We start from the raw sequence: 15352 nt of genomic DNA, 5'->3' as shown, positions 1-15352 counted from the left end.
GGAAGGAAGTAAGAAAGTAAGTCAGGATGTAAGGAAGGAAGGATGTAAGGAAGGAAGGAAGTAAGAAAGTAATGAAGGAAGGATGTAAGTAAGTAAGTCAGGATGTAAGCAAGTATGCCAGGCTGTAAGGAAGTAAGTCAGGATGTAAGGAAGTAAGTCAGGATGTAAGGAAGCAAGTAAGAAAGGAAGGAAGGATGTAAGGAAGTAAATAAATAAGTAAGGATGTAAGGAAGGAAGAACGGAAAGAAGGAAGTAAGAAAGGAAGTAAGGAAGTAAATAAGAAAGTAAGTAAGTAAGGATGTAAGGAAGTAAATAAGAAAGTAAGTAAGATCTAAACAGTACTAGGATCTAGTCTGGTCAATTATCTAAATATGAAAAGTCCAACTTCTGATGAATAATGTCAACTTCCTCAAAGTTAAAAGTTGATCTCTGACAGCGTTGATTAAACAATACTGGAATTAATAACACAATGAAAATTTAAATCTGCCCTGAATCATCATATTTAAACTAATTGATCATTTGAGGGATCAATAAACTTTAGTTTTTGTTTTGCAGACAAATCTTCAGTTCAACAACAACAAATATTACCTGATCCAGCTGTTGGAGGACGACAGCTCCCAGGTTTACAGCGTGTGGATGAGATGGGGCAGAGGTGAGTTTACCTGCTGCGGAAAGGCGGAGCAAAAATATTTTTTGCCCCCGTCTGTCTGTCAGCAAAATATCTAATGAATATTGGGACTTTCAGAAAGTAAACATCAAATGTACATCTGAGACCTTTTAACTTTTGGAGTCAACCCGATTCAAGATGGCCGCCACAGCAAAGCCATCATAGCAAGGACAAAAACAGCTACAAGTCAGGCAGCTTCACAGATGAGCTAAAATTTGGTGTGGTAGTAGCTGAGAGTCTTTCCTAACACATGCTCCAAGCGCTGACTCATCATGCTAGCTATTGCGTGCTGTATTAAAGTTTGACCCAAAATGGCTCCAACTCTGTCATTCCTTCAAAACAAACGGGTCAAACTGCGTAACTCGATCACTTTAACCTTCTGTTTCCACAGTGGGCAAAGTGGGTCAGAACAGCCTCGTCACCTGCGGAGGAGATCTGCTGAAGGCCAAGGATGTCTTCAAGAAAAAGTGAGGTTGTTTAACTTAAACCCTTCAAAGATGTCTCCGATTTAAACCAAACAAACCGTTTTAGTTGAATTCTGAACCTTTGCTGCAGATTCCTGGACAAGACGAAGAACGAGTGGGAGCACCGGGGGAGTTTCGAGAAAGTAGCTGGAAAATACGACATGGTGTTCATGGACTACAACACGGATGAAAAGGTACGTTTGAAACCTCAACCAGGAGTTTGCATCAATTCTTAAAAGTCCTTACGTGACCAAATCTGTGCAGCCTAAACTTGATGACCGTAGCTCCTCGATCAGTCTCCCAGTCTGAGAAATCACTCCTGATCAAACAACATGAGCAGAACAACATGGGAGAGTGTTGATGATGATGATGTATACTTTATTGTCCCCGAGGGGACATTTGTCTTGGACATTGTGCGCTAAACAAAGCTTCTTCCACAGTTAAATACACTACAAACAATAAAACCATGTGAACACCACAATAAAAGAAAAAACACATATACTCAATAAAAACACATATTGCACGTTCCCACATACATTCCAGCAAGTAACCGAAACAACAAATCACACCAGAGCATCAGCAGCTTGACAAAATACTGTATGCCTACTTTATTAAACAATCAGAGTGATGTAGGGACAAATTAATTTTTAAATCTGTTCAGTCTACAAGCTGGGACTCTAAACTGTTTTATATTGAGCATGCATCAGGATGTTTTCCAGGTGGTAACAGTTCGTGTTGTGAGTTGAGGATGTGAGCGGGGTCAGACAGCACCCTCCGACCATGTCTGAGCACAGACTCATCGTAGATCACCTTCACTGCAGTTTGTACCCTGCAACTAAGTTTAGATTTGAGTTGCACAGAGATGACCATACCACGCCGACATTCCAAACCTGATGATGCTTTCCAATACGGCCTGATAGAATAAAACCACAAGCTTCTGGTTAACCCCAAAGACGCTGAGTCTACGTAAAAAACACGATCTCTGTTGTAGACGGGAGCGCAACATATTCACATGAATGTCCCACTTGAACAGATTGTCTAAGTGAACACCCAGACATCTGTAAGAACAGACCTGGTTTATGTTCTGCACCACTGAACAAAAGACTGAACCTCGTTAAAATATGACGAGGAGTCCATGTCCTCATGCAGCAAGCTGAGAATAGCAGTATCCTCATAAAATTTAAAAATGTAATTCCCGGGGCAGCTGCAATCATTTGTGTAAATGGTGGACAGGAGAGGTAACAAACACTGGGGAGCCCCAGTACTGATGGGCCTTGGCTCTGATAAGGTGTTATTGACTCTGACTAGCTGTGATCTGTTTGTTAAAAAAGAATAAAATAATTTAATAAGAAGAGGATTAAGATTCCTCTGCTGTAAGCAGGTGAGGCTGTAGGGTATTAAAGCAGAACTAAAGTCTATAAACAGAAGACGGGCATAGGCCTTTGGGTTTTCAAGTTGTTTAAGAGTTAAGTGTGTGATGCCATTAATGGCATGATCGGTACCTCGTCCCTGTCTTTAATCGAACTGGAACGGATCGAGACCAGGATTTATCTCTGATTTCAAGAGGGACGCAACATTTTTCTCAAAACACTTCATTACTATTGATGCTAGTGTCACTGGTCTGTGGTCATTATTATCACATGGACTTGATTTCTTGGGGACTGGAACGATAATTGACCTTTTCCAAAAAGAGGTCAGTTATTATTCCAATCCCCAAAAAATGTCCACGTCTGTAGTGTTTTAAAGACGGTTCGCAGATTAATCACATGCGTGAGAAGTTTCAGACTGAAACCAAAAAATCATGTTGTCTAAACAAAATATTATAAAACGTGTTTGTGGACGTGCGTCCCTTCCAGGAGGAGAACCAGACCGCGGTAGATGCTGCACAGAAAAAGAAGCCGTCCAGGCTGGACGCCAGAGTTCAGTCGCTTCTCGAGCTCATCTGTGACCTGAAGGCCATGGAGGAGTGCGTGCTGGAGATGAAGTTTGACATCAAGAAAGCTCCTCTTGGTCAGTGACTCGAAAAATATTTACAGAAGAAAAAAAAAAAAAGGTTGAAATGGGTCGTTTTGTAGCTTTTATTTCTCCCGACATTCCTTCTTTTACCTGTAGGGAAGCTGACCACAGCGCAGATCCGCGCTGGCTACGTCGCCTTGAAGAAAATCGAGGACTGCTTGAAGAGGAAAGGCGGCAGTCGGGAGCTGCTGGAGGCCTGCAACCAGTTTTACACCCGCATCCCACATGACTTTGGGTAAGGAGCGTACAGCGATAACGTAGAGAAAACACATCCTAATTGTTTCTTGATCTGTGGTGTGATTTTTACAGCTTGAGAACTCCTCCAATCATCCGCTCCGAAGAGGAGCTGAAGGAAAAAATCGCTCTGTTGGAGGTAAACTTTTTTTAACCCTTCATTCTTCTGCAGTCGCCTGACCCTGTCACACACTGGACGTTGCGTGTTGTAAATACCGCCTGCTGTCTTTTCTTGAAGGCGCTAAGTGACATCCAGATTGCTGTGAAAATGGCCCAGTTGAACGCAGACAGCGACGAGCATCCGTTGGACAGTCAGTACCACTCCCTCCAGTGCAAACTGCAGCCTCTGGACTCCAGCAGCCATGAGTACAAGGTCAGTTTACTCTTTATTAGGAGTGTAACGGTCCATTTGTACTTTGGTGGTCCGGTACAAACATTTGAGACGGGTACAGTGAACTAAATAACAAATACATCAGTGACAGGTGATCGCCGCTCCAATCTAGAAGCAGACAAGTTTTATTTACCACCAAACAAAGAACGGTTGGTCCAGAATAACATGCTGAATCTTTAAGATGCAGTTATGGCAGGCAGTTGTGTCAAGTAATCAACACTTTAGGAAGTACTACATCAAGCCACAATTCAGTACCCCATATATTGAGCGTCGTTTCACACCAGCACTCAGCTAGCTGAAAAGTTGGAATTCACATTTAATTTATTTATTATTTTCACTGTCATAGACGTTATTTTACATAAAGATTCAAGGATTTTTTTATTGTCATACCAGCACACATTTGCATGGTTATGGTCCAAAATTTGGACTCGGGTCCCAGATCAAGAAGCCTAACAATTAGTGCAGTGCAGCTACCGAGAACGCTCTTCACCGCACAGCGATAGAAGCTCCTCAGGACAGAGCTCCCAAGTCCAGCTCTCCGCAGTTTCCTGAGGAAGTAGACGCTAGTGGGCCTTCTTGACCAGGCAGGAAGTGTTGGCTCTCCAGGTGAGGTCACTTGTTATATGCACCCCCAGGTACCTGTAGCAGGAGACACCCTCCACAGCTGCTCCTCTGATGTGTAAGGAATGAAGAGGATCCTTGTAGCTTCTGAAATCCACCACCATCTCCTTGGTCTTCTTCACATTGATGCAGAAATTATCGTCTCTGCACCAGGTGTTCGACCTCCTCTCTGTATTTGGACTCCTCGTTGTTCGTGATGCGTCCCACTACTACTGTGTCGTCATAATATCAACAGGTCCGTTTATTGAAGAAAGCACTTCTTGATTTTTGTTTTATTTTTACTAATATTTTTTCCAGATAATCACATTTTCAGTTTGGCCAGTGGCAGTGGTTCCCAAAGTGGGGGGCGCGCCCCCTGTAGGGGGTGCAGCGCCATTGCAGGGAGGTGCGGTATGAGTGGATTCAGGAAACCGGAGCGGAGCAGGAGAAGGCCCTTTTGCCTAGTTCAGTCCACACTGAGGGAACACTGCATGTAATAATGTCCTGAGAGCGCACGCTGTAGCTGCACTCACTAAATGAATGCTTGGACACTGCTAGCATAATGGACAAGTTTTTGACGGGGCTCCCACATAAACGCAAAGCAGAAGATGAAGCACTGGTAAATATGCTTCTAAACCAACTTCCCTCCAAGCCAAAGAGTAGAAAATACGACGGAGCATGCTTTACCTTTTGCTCCACCTGCACATTGTAGCGTTATAAGGAGAGACCACAGTCTTAACGTGCTAGCTTGTGACAGTATGAAGCCTAACAAGCTACGACGCCACTTGGAGACGAAACCACCGGAGCACAAAGACAAGTCGGTTGACTTTTTCCAGACAAAAACTCATAAACTGCTGTGCTCAACAGGGTCTCTTTACTAAAGCTGCATAAATGCTCTGCTGAGCTCAGATAAAGTTGCCGACCAAGTGGCAGAGTGTAAAAGGCCACACACAACTGCGGAGGATTTAATACTTGGCTGTGCTATAGATATGCAGGTTGAGTCAAAGACACCGGCTACATTTTGGATTGGAGTGGAGAAAGATGACCCTCTGCTAGGTAAGAGAGCCCTGGCGCCGTACTTCGTCCTTTTGCCACATCCCTCTTATGTGATGGTTTTTCTGCCGTGGCCTCAGTCAAGACAAAATACAGATCACAGCTGGGCACTGAAAGTGAACTCAGTGGAAGAGTCACAACTGCAACCCAGGTTTGCTCAATAAAAAATGAGCAAACCTGGGGGGTGGGGGGTTTCCTATAAACTAAAGTGGGGTCCAGCAGAAAACGTTAGGGAACCACTGGGTGTGTTGATGTTTATAGTTCTGGTTGGACACAGAAAGACAGAAAAGTGTGAAGTATTTTATTTTATGGCATATTTCCCAGTTGATAAATCTTACACTACTTCTCTATTTAATTACTAATGTAAATAGTAAACAATAAAGCCAAATTGTAAAAGCAAAATTAATTTAGAGTGATTTCAGACTCTTGACTGGTTGTGTTGAGTCACACCAGGTGAGCAGATCCGTCGGTCTGCTGCAGCAGTAATTTGACACACCTTCTTTTATGATGTCGTCTAGTTTTAACACGTTCTCGCTCTTCAGGTGGTAGAAAAGTACCTGCAGTCCACTCACGCCCCCACCCACGGTGACTACACCATGACCGTCCTCGATGTCTTCTCGGTGGACCGAGACAAGGAGAGCGACAGTTTCCTTTCCCACTTGCACAACAGGTCAGCAGAGACAGCCGCTGGTTGATGTCAAACGTTGCTTTGCTTCATCTGAACGGGTCTGTGGAATGTGTTTACATTTATTGTGTTTGTACCAGGACCCTGCTGTGGCACGGTTCCCGCCTTTCCAACTGGGTCGGCATCCTTGGTAAGGGCCTCCGAGTAGCTCCACCTGAGGCCCCCGTCACTGGCTACATGGTAGGAAGCATGCATCAACTCTTACTGGACCATTTTATGCCTTAAATAAAACAAACAAGCCAAATATGTGAGAGTAATGATATAAAAGATTTAATTAAAAACGTAAAGTGTTATAAATCAAGTCCAGTTTATTTCTAGAACACATTTAAAAGCATTTTTACTAGAATGTACAAGTAGAAAATAAATAATTTTAAAAAAAAATCAGCATTAAATAATCATCAATACGAATTAAAACAAGTGGAAACAGACTAAAATTTCTTTGGGCATTTTAATTTAAAGTCTGAAATATTTTTTTTTTGTCAATCTTTTGACTAAAAGGATCCACAAAATTTAAAATAAACTTGAGAAATTGCATTTCCTGCAAAAATGCCACGTGAAAGCATATTGCAGAAGAACTTGCTGAAAAACAGCTGAAATGTAGCTGAAATGGAAGAACAAGCCTAATTTAGCAGAAGAAAGCAGGAAGGACATATATTTGCTAAATTAGGTTTGAACGAACAAAAGTGAGCACACAAATTTGAAGATTAGCTAAAACAAGCTGAAATGAGCAACAAAAATAACTGAAAAGTGGCTGAAAAGCCAGAAAGAAGCTTAAACTACCAGAAGCAAGCAAAAAGAGCTGAAATGAGCTAAAAAAAAAAAAGTGAATTACCTGAAAAGCTAAAAACAACATCAAAATAGCTACAGAGTAGCTGAAAGAGCAGAAAAAGCTGAAACTAGCAGAAAAAAACTGAAAGGAGCATAAGCTAAAATTAGCATAAAGAAGTTAATTAGGATTAAAAAAGCAAAAATGAACACTAAATTGTGGAAGTTATCTGAAAAAAGCTGAAATAAGTAAAAACAGCTGAAAAGTAGCTAAAAAGGCAAAAAAAAAAGCTTAAATTACCAGAGGAAAGTGGAGAGAGCACATTTTTGCTGAATTAGGTTGAAAAAAGTTGCAATGAGTGCAAAAAATGTGGAATTAGTTGAAAAGGCTAAAATTAGCATAAACACAGCTAAATGGTAGCTGAAATGGTAGAAAAAGATGAAACTTGCTGAAAGGAGCATAACAAGCTGAAATTGGCAGAAAGAAATTAGAAGAATAAAATATTGTAGAATCAGAAAGGAGCACAAAACAGCTGAAAGTAGCTGAAAAAAGTTAAAATTTGCACAAGGAAGCTGAAAGAAGCTGAACCAGAACAAAATGTGAAAGGAGCAGTGAAAGTTTGTAAACACATCTAAAGATCTGAAGGACGTAAAATGAGCTCAATTCATTTTCTTTTAGGAAAAAATGGCAGAAAAGGCTAAATATTAAAAAAAGCTAAAGTTGCATCAATATCAAAAATCACCATTCTCCTGAATGAGCTGAACATTTTGGTATATGATTTGTTGAAATAGCACAAAAATTGTGGAACGAGAAAGATTCCACAGAATGTATGGAAGAAAAATAGATCACAAGAGTGTGAATGCTCCGTAAACATTTACACTATTACATAAAATATCAACAATCACTCTGACGTTCTCTTTCAGTTCGGTAAAGGCATCTACTTCGCTGACATGTCATCAAAAAGCGCCAACTACTGTTTTGCCAACCAGAGCAACCATGTTGGACTGCTGCTTCTGTGTGAGGTGAGTTTTGTTTGTAGAACCAGATTTTTAGCTGCTGTCGACAAAACAGCCGAAGTTTGACAAATGTTGTATATTTTTGTGAGCGTAAAAAAAAAAGTAACGTTTTAGCCTTTTGAGATCACAGAGGAAAATAAAGATAATCTTAAATTATCGAAGACAAACGCTTTGTTCTATTTATTTCAGGAGTTGAAACTCTGATTTTGGACTGGACCGTGTTCTGGTTACAAGTCCGATAACGAGCAGGAGTTCCTAATCGTTGTGATTAGTGACCAGCCTCGCCATCATAAGCTAAAGAAGCTGATAATCATGGATTTCTCTGTGCAAACATTTTAGCAACATGTTTGCTCATAGTGTGTGGGACTGGATCACTGAGAAGATGAAAAAGTTTATTTCTGCATAAGGAAGCCATTTTGTGTTTTGAGGTTAGGGTTGGTCAGAGAGTCGGAGTTTTTTAGTTGGAATTTGGTTCATTCCTGTTGATTTTTCCAGCTTGGATCTTGAAAAACACCAAAAATGAACCAGCAGATGAAAACAACTTTTAGGAACATTTAAAGCTGGTTTGTACTTCCTGAGAAGTGCTGAAGTCGTGTCTTCCAGACGTGAGTGCATGATAAAAACGGCCTACTTTTCTACTCACCCCCCCTCCATTAGCTGCAATAAGCTGATCTCATTTTTTCTCTGCCGAGGAGCAGATGGCCAAAGCTGTACAGCCATCTTTACAACTAACAAAGTCCATGCTCAATAATCCAGGTATACAATCCACATTTTGAACCAGTTTGACACGACTGTCGACGAGGAAGAGGGCCGGCACCGGAGGAAGGGGCGTGCCAAGACACCATCTTAGCACCAACATAACTGGTTTGTTCCACTAAGCTGTTTGGGGGAAGAATCAGTTTTGTGTTTTGTGTTTCCTTGACTGATGAAGCCTTCTGGATGGAAGGTGAAACGTTTCAGCGCAAACAAAAAAAAGAAACTGCCGCAGAAATGTAACTTCTTGATCAGCTGCACTGAAACAACTGAACATGGAAGTTCTAAAATAGTTAAAAATAACTCTTAACACTTTCATATTTTGTGATTATGATGATTTTTACGATGTGGCATACTTTGGAATTTTAAGTTGGAAGACGAAAGTCGATCTGGACAGCAAAGGGTTAACCCTTCACAAAGCTGCAGCAGGAGCAATGTGTGTGGTGGCAGAGAAGAAGATCAGCTGATCAGCTGCAGGAGGGAGCTTTCCCTTGCACTTGTGGGCTGCACACATGGTGCAAAATCATTTAAAATAATTTATTTTAAATAAACAACCCGTGGCTCATCCGTCAATCAGCCAGTTGTGTCGTGTCTTACTTTGAAAATCCACGACAAACGAACCGCGAAGGAGCGAGGGACAGACACCACCTCACCATAACGTCAGAGATGTGACGTCTTAACGTCTCGTGAAGTGTAACCAGATGTTTTACTGATTATCAGCACGGTCTGAATGGCATGCGTCAGTGTGTTAAAGCAGAGTGTGTGTGTGTGTGTGTGTGCAGGTGGCTCTGGGAGACTGTAACGAGCTGCTGGACGCCGACTACGAGGCCAATAATCTGCCGGCAGGAAAACACAGCACCAAGGGCCTGGGTCGAACTGGACCTGACCCCAAAAACGCTGTCACGCTGTGAGTCTCCTCACGTTCACAGTTTTTATACACACTGGTTCTGACAACAACCGTTACAACGTCTACATCGATGGATTAAATTAGATAATCCCACTCTTTCATCTGCTTAGAGTTCACTGTACTTCTGTTGCAGAATCACACAGTTTGGAGCAAAATTGCTGAAATGAAAGTCAAAAATACTGAATTCTGATTTCTTAAAAAAAAAAAGTTCTTATATTAAAAGTTAAGAAATAAATAACTGGTTTGACGATGACAATAGTGGAAAAGACAATTGTTTAAAATTTGGTAACTCTTCGGTCACAAATGACTTTTTTAATCAAACTGTTTCTGAACCTCCAGGCCTGAGAACTGACGGTTAATATTTGTATTAATACTTATTTTCACAGTTTATGACATAAGATCTTATAAAAGAGTAAAAGTTGTTCTGTCATGGTGATTTTATGACACTCTCCACGTGGTTTGGCCTGAAGTTTTCTTCTGCGATTTATTATTTTATAATTATATTGGACACATTGATCCTGCACGATCAATATTTGGGGCCTGCCGTAACAAAAGTATAAAGGAAGTAAATTTAAATTGTACCAGCACAACGTAAAAGAGGCGTATCGTGTAGTGAGTCTGTTTCAAACTGAAAGTGCTGCGCAGCGTCTTTTATTTAATGGCTTCACAAAAACAGTTGATTTTGTTTGAATAAAAAGCTAAAGATTTATTAGCACTAATGTTCTGTATTGAATGGTTTTGTGGTTAAATAATATTTTGGCCATAAGTTTATTTAAAATGGGCCGAGTAGAGAAATAAAAAAATAACAACCAATTCATAAAATAAATAAAAGAAAAATTATTTGTTTCTAAAATTGAATTTCAGTCAAATGGTTCCCAAAAGCGTCGCCTAATGTTCTTATGTTAAACTTTTTTAATTCTGTGAATGTTTATGACACATACTGTATTGGGATCCTATTTTTTTCCCGAACTTTTTTTGGCGCAATTCTCGTTCCACAGTTTTCAAACTATTTCAACAAATCATATTTCAAACCTTTCAGCTCTTTCAGGACAATTCTGCTTTAGGTACTGATGTAACTTTAGCTTTTTTTTAAAATATTTTAGCCTTTTCTGCCATTTTTTTTTTCTCATAGAAAATGAATTGAGCTCATTTTACATCCTTCAAATCTTTGGATCTGTTTAACGCCTTTTACTGCTTCTTTCACATTTTGTTCCGCTTCAGTTTCTTTCAGCTTCCTTATGCTAATTTAAAAAAATCAGCTACTTTCAACAAATTTTAGCTGTTTTGCGCTCCTTTCAGGTTCTTTCTGCTACCTATAACATTTTTGTGCTTCTTCAAACTTCTTTCTACTATTATGCTCCTTTCAGCTTATATCTGTAAGTTTCAGCCTTTTCTATTATTTCAGCTACTATGTAGCTGTTTATGCTAATTTTAGCGTTTTCAGCTAATTCTACATTTTTTTTGCACCCATTTCAACATTATTTAGCCTAATTCGGCAAAAAATATGCTCTCTCCACTTCCTTCTGCTAATTTAAGCTTCGTTCTGAAATTTTAGCTACTTTTCAGCTGCTTTTTTGTTACTGATTTCAGCTTTTTTCAGATAATTTCCACTTTTTGTGCATATGTCTGCTTCTCTTAGCAAACGTGTTCTTTCTACTTTCTTCTGCTAATTTAAGCTTGTTCTACCTTTTCATCTAGCTATTTATTAACACTTTTTAGCTAATTTAAGCTGTTTTCTGATAAATTCAAGTTTTTCATAGTATTTTTTGCTACTTTCAATCTAATTAACTTATTTATGGTATTTTCAGCTTGTTATGCTTCTTTCAGCTTTTTTCTGCAAGTTCCAGCTTTTTCTGCTATTTCAGCTACTATTTAGCTGTTTTATGCTTATTTTAGCCTTTTCAGACAGTTGCACATTTTTTAGCTCATTTCAGCTCTTTCCACTTCCTTCTGGTAGTTTCAGCTTCTTTCTGCCTTTCATCTTTTTTTTGTTGATTTCAACTTTCTTTAGTTAATTTTCTAATTTTTGTGCTAATTTATACCTGTTTCAGCAAAAATGTGTTCTTTCTGCTAATTAAATTTATTTCCTTTCAGCTACAATTCAGCACGTTTCTTTTTAGCTAATTTCAGCAAGTTCTTCAGCAACAAGCATTCACGCTGCATGTTCGCAGGAAAAGCAACTTCTGTGATAAAAAGACTTGTTTGCTTAAAACAGGAGTGTTGAAATGACAGGAGACATATTTGTTGCGTTAAAACCGTTAAATCTTTAAGCAGGTGCAACTTTTTGTCTGACTTCTCGTCGGTGTTTCCTCAGGAACGGTGCGACGGTTCCACTGGGCCCCCCGGTGAAATCTGGAGTGGGTACAACCAGCGGCTACTCCCTCCTCTACAACGAGTTCGTAGTTTATAACCCGGCTCAGGCTCGGATGAGGTACCTGCTGCGGGTCCAGTTTAACTACTCGTCCCTGTGGTGAACGGGCTGGAGTCTTCGATGTGGGGGGTTCTTTTGGGGGGGGTGAGCTAGAGAAATATTTAATCTCATTGCAGCAACTCATCAATTTTTAATCCTTCCACTGGTGGAAATATAATCTGCCTTTACGGTGACTGCTATTTCTGTTTTAAGGAAAATATGTCAAACTGTTTGTGTTTTTTTTATTAAATTTATTAAAGTGAAACTACAGTAAAGCCTCCGTTTTTTTATTATTATTATTTATTTTCAAACATAAAATAGTTTTGATCATTTCGTTCAGAGACCGTTTTTTTTAAATTCCACGTCATGAAACGGCACGAGAAAACACTGAAGCTCAATCAGACGGAAAAAGGAATTTTTAACGACGGCGCGTGAGGGACACTCAACAAAACAATAGATTATCCCCCAGTTTTGAGATTAAAGTTTAAATACCAGATAAAAGTTGCATCGTAGAGGAAAAGTCGTCTTTCAAGACTAAACCACAGGAAGTGAACCCCACTGAGCTGAACCGGGCGGTTTGTGTTCTGGTTCTTGTTCCTGTATCTGGGGGCTCCGAGAGCATTTTTTGAGGTTAACTACAAAATAAAATGCAGAACTCACAGTATTTGTTTCAATCCTTCACAATAAGACTCAGAAGTTTTTCTTGGTTCTGTTTGTGTTTATTAGGTTTTACTTGTTGGCGATCAAGTTTGTGGTTCAGTCCCGTGTTATTTATGTTCGTCTGGCCTTTCTCCTCACTCGGTTCTGCCACTCGCACCTGTTCCCAGGTGTCATTTTATTCTGAATTTTCTCACATCCTTGTGATGTTGGACAAAACAGCGAAAAGGTAAAACGTACACGATGCTCGTATGAAATGAACATGTAGGAGGTTTTGCGCTGCTCTGTGTGCTAAAGGTCATATTAATCAAAACGGTTTCATATTCCTCTCACTTTGCCGTCATTTAAAACAAAGCGGTTCCATTTTAGACACGATGAGGTTGTTTTCAGATCGTCCGTGCGGTCGAGACCTCCTCCCCCCAGCAGCTAGAGGAAGATGAAGACCGTCCAGGTAGATCGTGAGGGCGGCGTTGATGGATTCAGACGGTGGCTCGTCGTTCCCGCCGTCAGCCGACAGTCGATCAGGAGCTGAAGCAGGAACCAAAATGTAGAACGGGGTAAGAACATACTAGCTGCTGCGGTTTCTGTGACCTGATGGTCTTTGTGATGATCTTAAAAGCAAGATTAGTTCCACTTTGAGGACCATAGAAGTCTTCAAACCACGGACGTAACTGTTACGCAGGTATGGCAGCAGAATAAAAATATAATTACTGCAGTATCTGTGCACACGGTCAGTTTAGACCAGAACAGCTTGAACTGCATCTAACCGAGTTTTAATGCCTTCCTCGGTTTAAATGAAGGTTTCTGAGATGGCAAAACATAAAGAAAAGGGAATAATAGTGCAGCTAATTTATATTTTGCGAAACTAATTGTAGGTAAAATCCGTTTGTAGACGTGTGGCTCCAAGTTAATTATTTGTTTAATCCTTTTCCCTTCGTGTTTAGGTGAAATACGGAGTTATAAATAGTTCTTAGCATTGTATAATAAGCATTTTACTTGACCAAGACTGATTAGTACCATTGTTTTTTTTTTTATCAGCAGTGGAACACTTTGAAACGAGTTATTTTGTTTCCAAAAAAGAACGTGAAATGTAAATTGGGTTTAATTCAGTTTATTTATAAAGCCCCGATAACAACAAAACATCTTCGGGCACGATACAAAATAAAAAATAAGTCCAGATCATATAAATCAAATTTACTAGAAGACAGATTCAAATTAAAATTCAAATAGGTTGTCTAAGGAAACCGCAGATTGTGTCTAATCTTGGCCCAACGGGCTGATTTTACGGCAGGTTTGATGCGAACGAGGAGGAATCAGGTGTTCACTTGGACCTGGGCTGGTCCAAGAACCTGGTCTGAACCTCTTCTAACCTGAACCTGGTCTGAACCTTCCTCTTTGTCCTTCGTATCTGGCTTGGGAACCCCAAGGTGTTCCAGAATACCTTTTAAAGGGAGGCTCCCTGATCAGATGAGCCACCTCAACCGACTCCTTTTGACACAGTGGTGCAGCGGTTCGACTCCCAAGTTCCTCACACGATCTCTTTCCGCACGAAAGAGGCTCATTTCAGACGCTTTCATCCAGGATCTTGTTCTTCCAATCAAACCTCATGACCACGGCTGAGTGTTGGAAGGAGACGCAGCAGTAAATCAAGAGCGTTGCCTTTCTTCACCATGACCGACCAAAGCAACACCCTCATTACTGAGGACGAGGCCAGAGAGCAGAAAACTAACAAATATTTAATTTCAGGGACTGAAATGAGAGTTTCGTGTTTTTATAAGAAATTAAACCAAAAAAAAGAAATTATCAAGTAACTGAGTGACAGATCCTTTCCTTCAGCTCTTGAGTAACGCGCCATCCTCTGGTGAAAAGAGGGTTCTTTTCCCCAAAAAAAGCCGATCTGTAACGTCGGAGCTAAAGGTCAGCTGTGACGTCTGCACGCTGCTCTGCCTGATGTGAAAACAGACGCTGGTGTCGTGGAAGGAGGCCACGGCCTCCACCCTGTGTGAGAGGTCGAGGGTCACGAGAACCTGCAGCCACAAACTTCAGTCAGTGACACGTTTCATCACGAGACGGAAACCGTTTTCAATCTAGAAGTACAGTTCAGGTGAACTCACATGCAGGACGGTTTCCTCTTGCTCTGCTGTTAATCATGTTTTGATGTAAATCCTTCAGCTCATTTAGGAGATGGACACTGTGACTTTTTGTTTTTGTCAGTTATATAATTTTAAAAAATCTAACTTTATTTACAGATATTTTTTCCTAACAAAAGCATTGAGACCTCTTAAGTCAAATGTGTCAAACTCAAGGCCCGGGGGCCAAATGTGGCCCTCGTTGAAATCTTACCTGGCCCCCAAGATGTTATTTTGAATGTAAAATACTTTTATCACTTTTATTTTTTTCAGTAATCTTTGATTATGATGGCAAAAATGCAAACGAGAACGTCAAATGAGACCAATCAAATTTTTGTTGAGGAACCTACAACCAAGAAAATATGTTGAGTATCCAACTAGAGTTAATGTAGATTCTGAAATTGGCCCTTACTTTGAAAAAAGGGTTTAATTTTGGCCCATTTTGTAAGTGAGTTTGACACCCCCGTCTTTAAGTTATTTCAGAAACATTATCCACACCTGCTTATGCTATTTTTAGCTTTAAGCCATTTTTGCTATTTTTAGCTTGCCTTTTGCTACTTATAATTAAAAGGGATTTTTTTTATTAGCCTTTGGCTACTTTAAG

General features: G+C 40.2%; 1 protein-coding gene across 1 annotated transcript in view; it reads left to right on the top strand.

Moving 5' to 3' along the window:
• Window positions 1-12026, top strand: part of parp2 (poly (ADP-ribose) polymerase 2) — a 15790-nt gene extending 3764 nt beyond the window's left edge. The window contains exons 6-17 of the mRNA XM_037681898.1: window positions 556-652; window positions 1059-1134; window positions 1223-1325; window positions 2988-3141; window positions 3244-3382; window positions 3457-3520; window positions 3620-3754; window positions 5968-6095; window positions 6191-6290; window positions 7800-7898; window positions 9428-9552; window positions 11867-12026. Coding sequence (XP_037537826.1) covers window positions 556-652; window positions 1059-1134; window positions 1223-1325; window positions 2988-3141; window positions 3244-3382; window positions 3457-3520; window positions 3620-3754; window positions 5968-6095; window positions 6191-6290; window positions 7800-7898; window positions 9428-9552; window positions 11867-12026 — 1380 coding nt within the window. The remainder of the gene's footprint in view (window positions 1-555; window positions 653-1058; window positions 1135-1222; window positions 1326-2987; window positions 3142-3243; window positions 3383-3456; window positions 3521-3619; window positions 3755-5967; window positions 6096-6190; window positions 6291-7799; window positions 7899-9427; window positions 9553-11866) is intronic.
• Window positions 12027-15352: the final 3326 nt, after the last annotated feature.

The sequence above is a fragment of the Nematolebias whitei genome, chromosome 9 (assembly GCF_014905685.2).
Source record: "Nematolebias whitei isolate Nwh7 chromosome 9, NemWhi1, whole genome shotgun sequence".
Lineage (NCBI taxonomy): Eukaryota > Metazoa > Chordata > Actinopteri > Cyprinodontiformes > Rivulidae > Nematolebias > Nematolebias whitei.
Note: the sequence above shows the minus strand (reverse complement) of the source record. Positions and strands in the feature narration are given on the sequence as shown.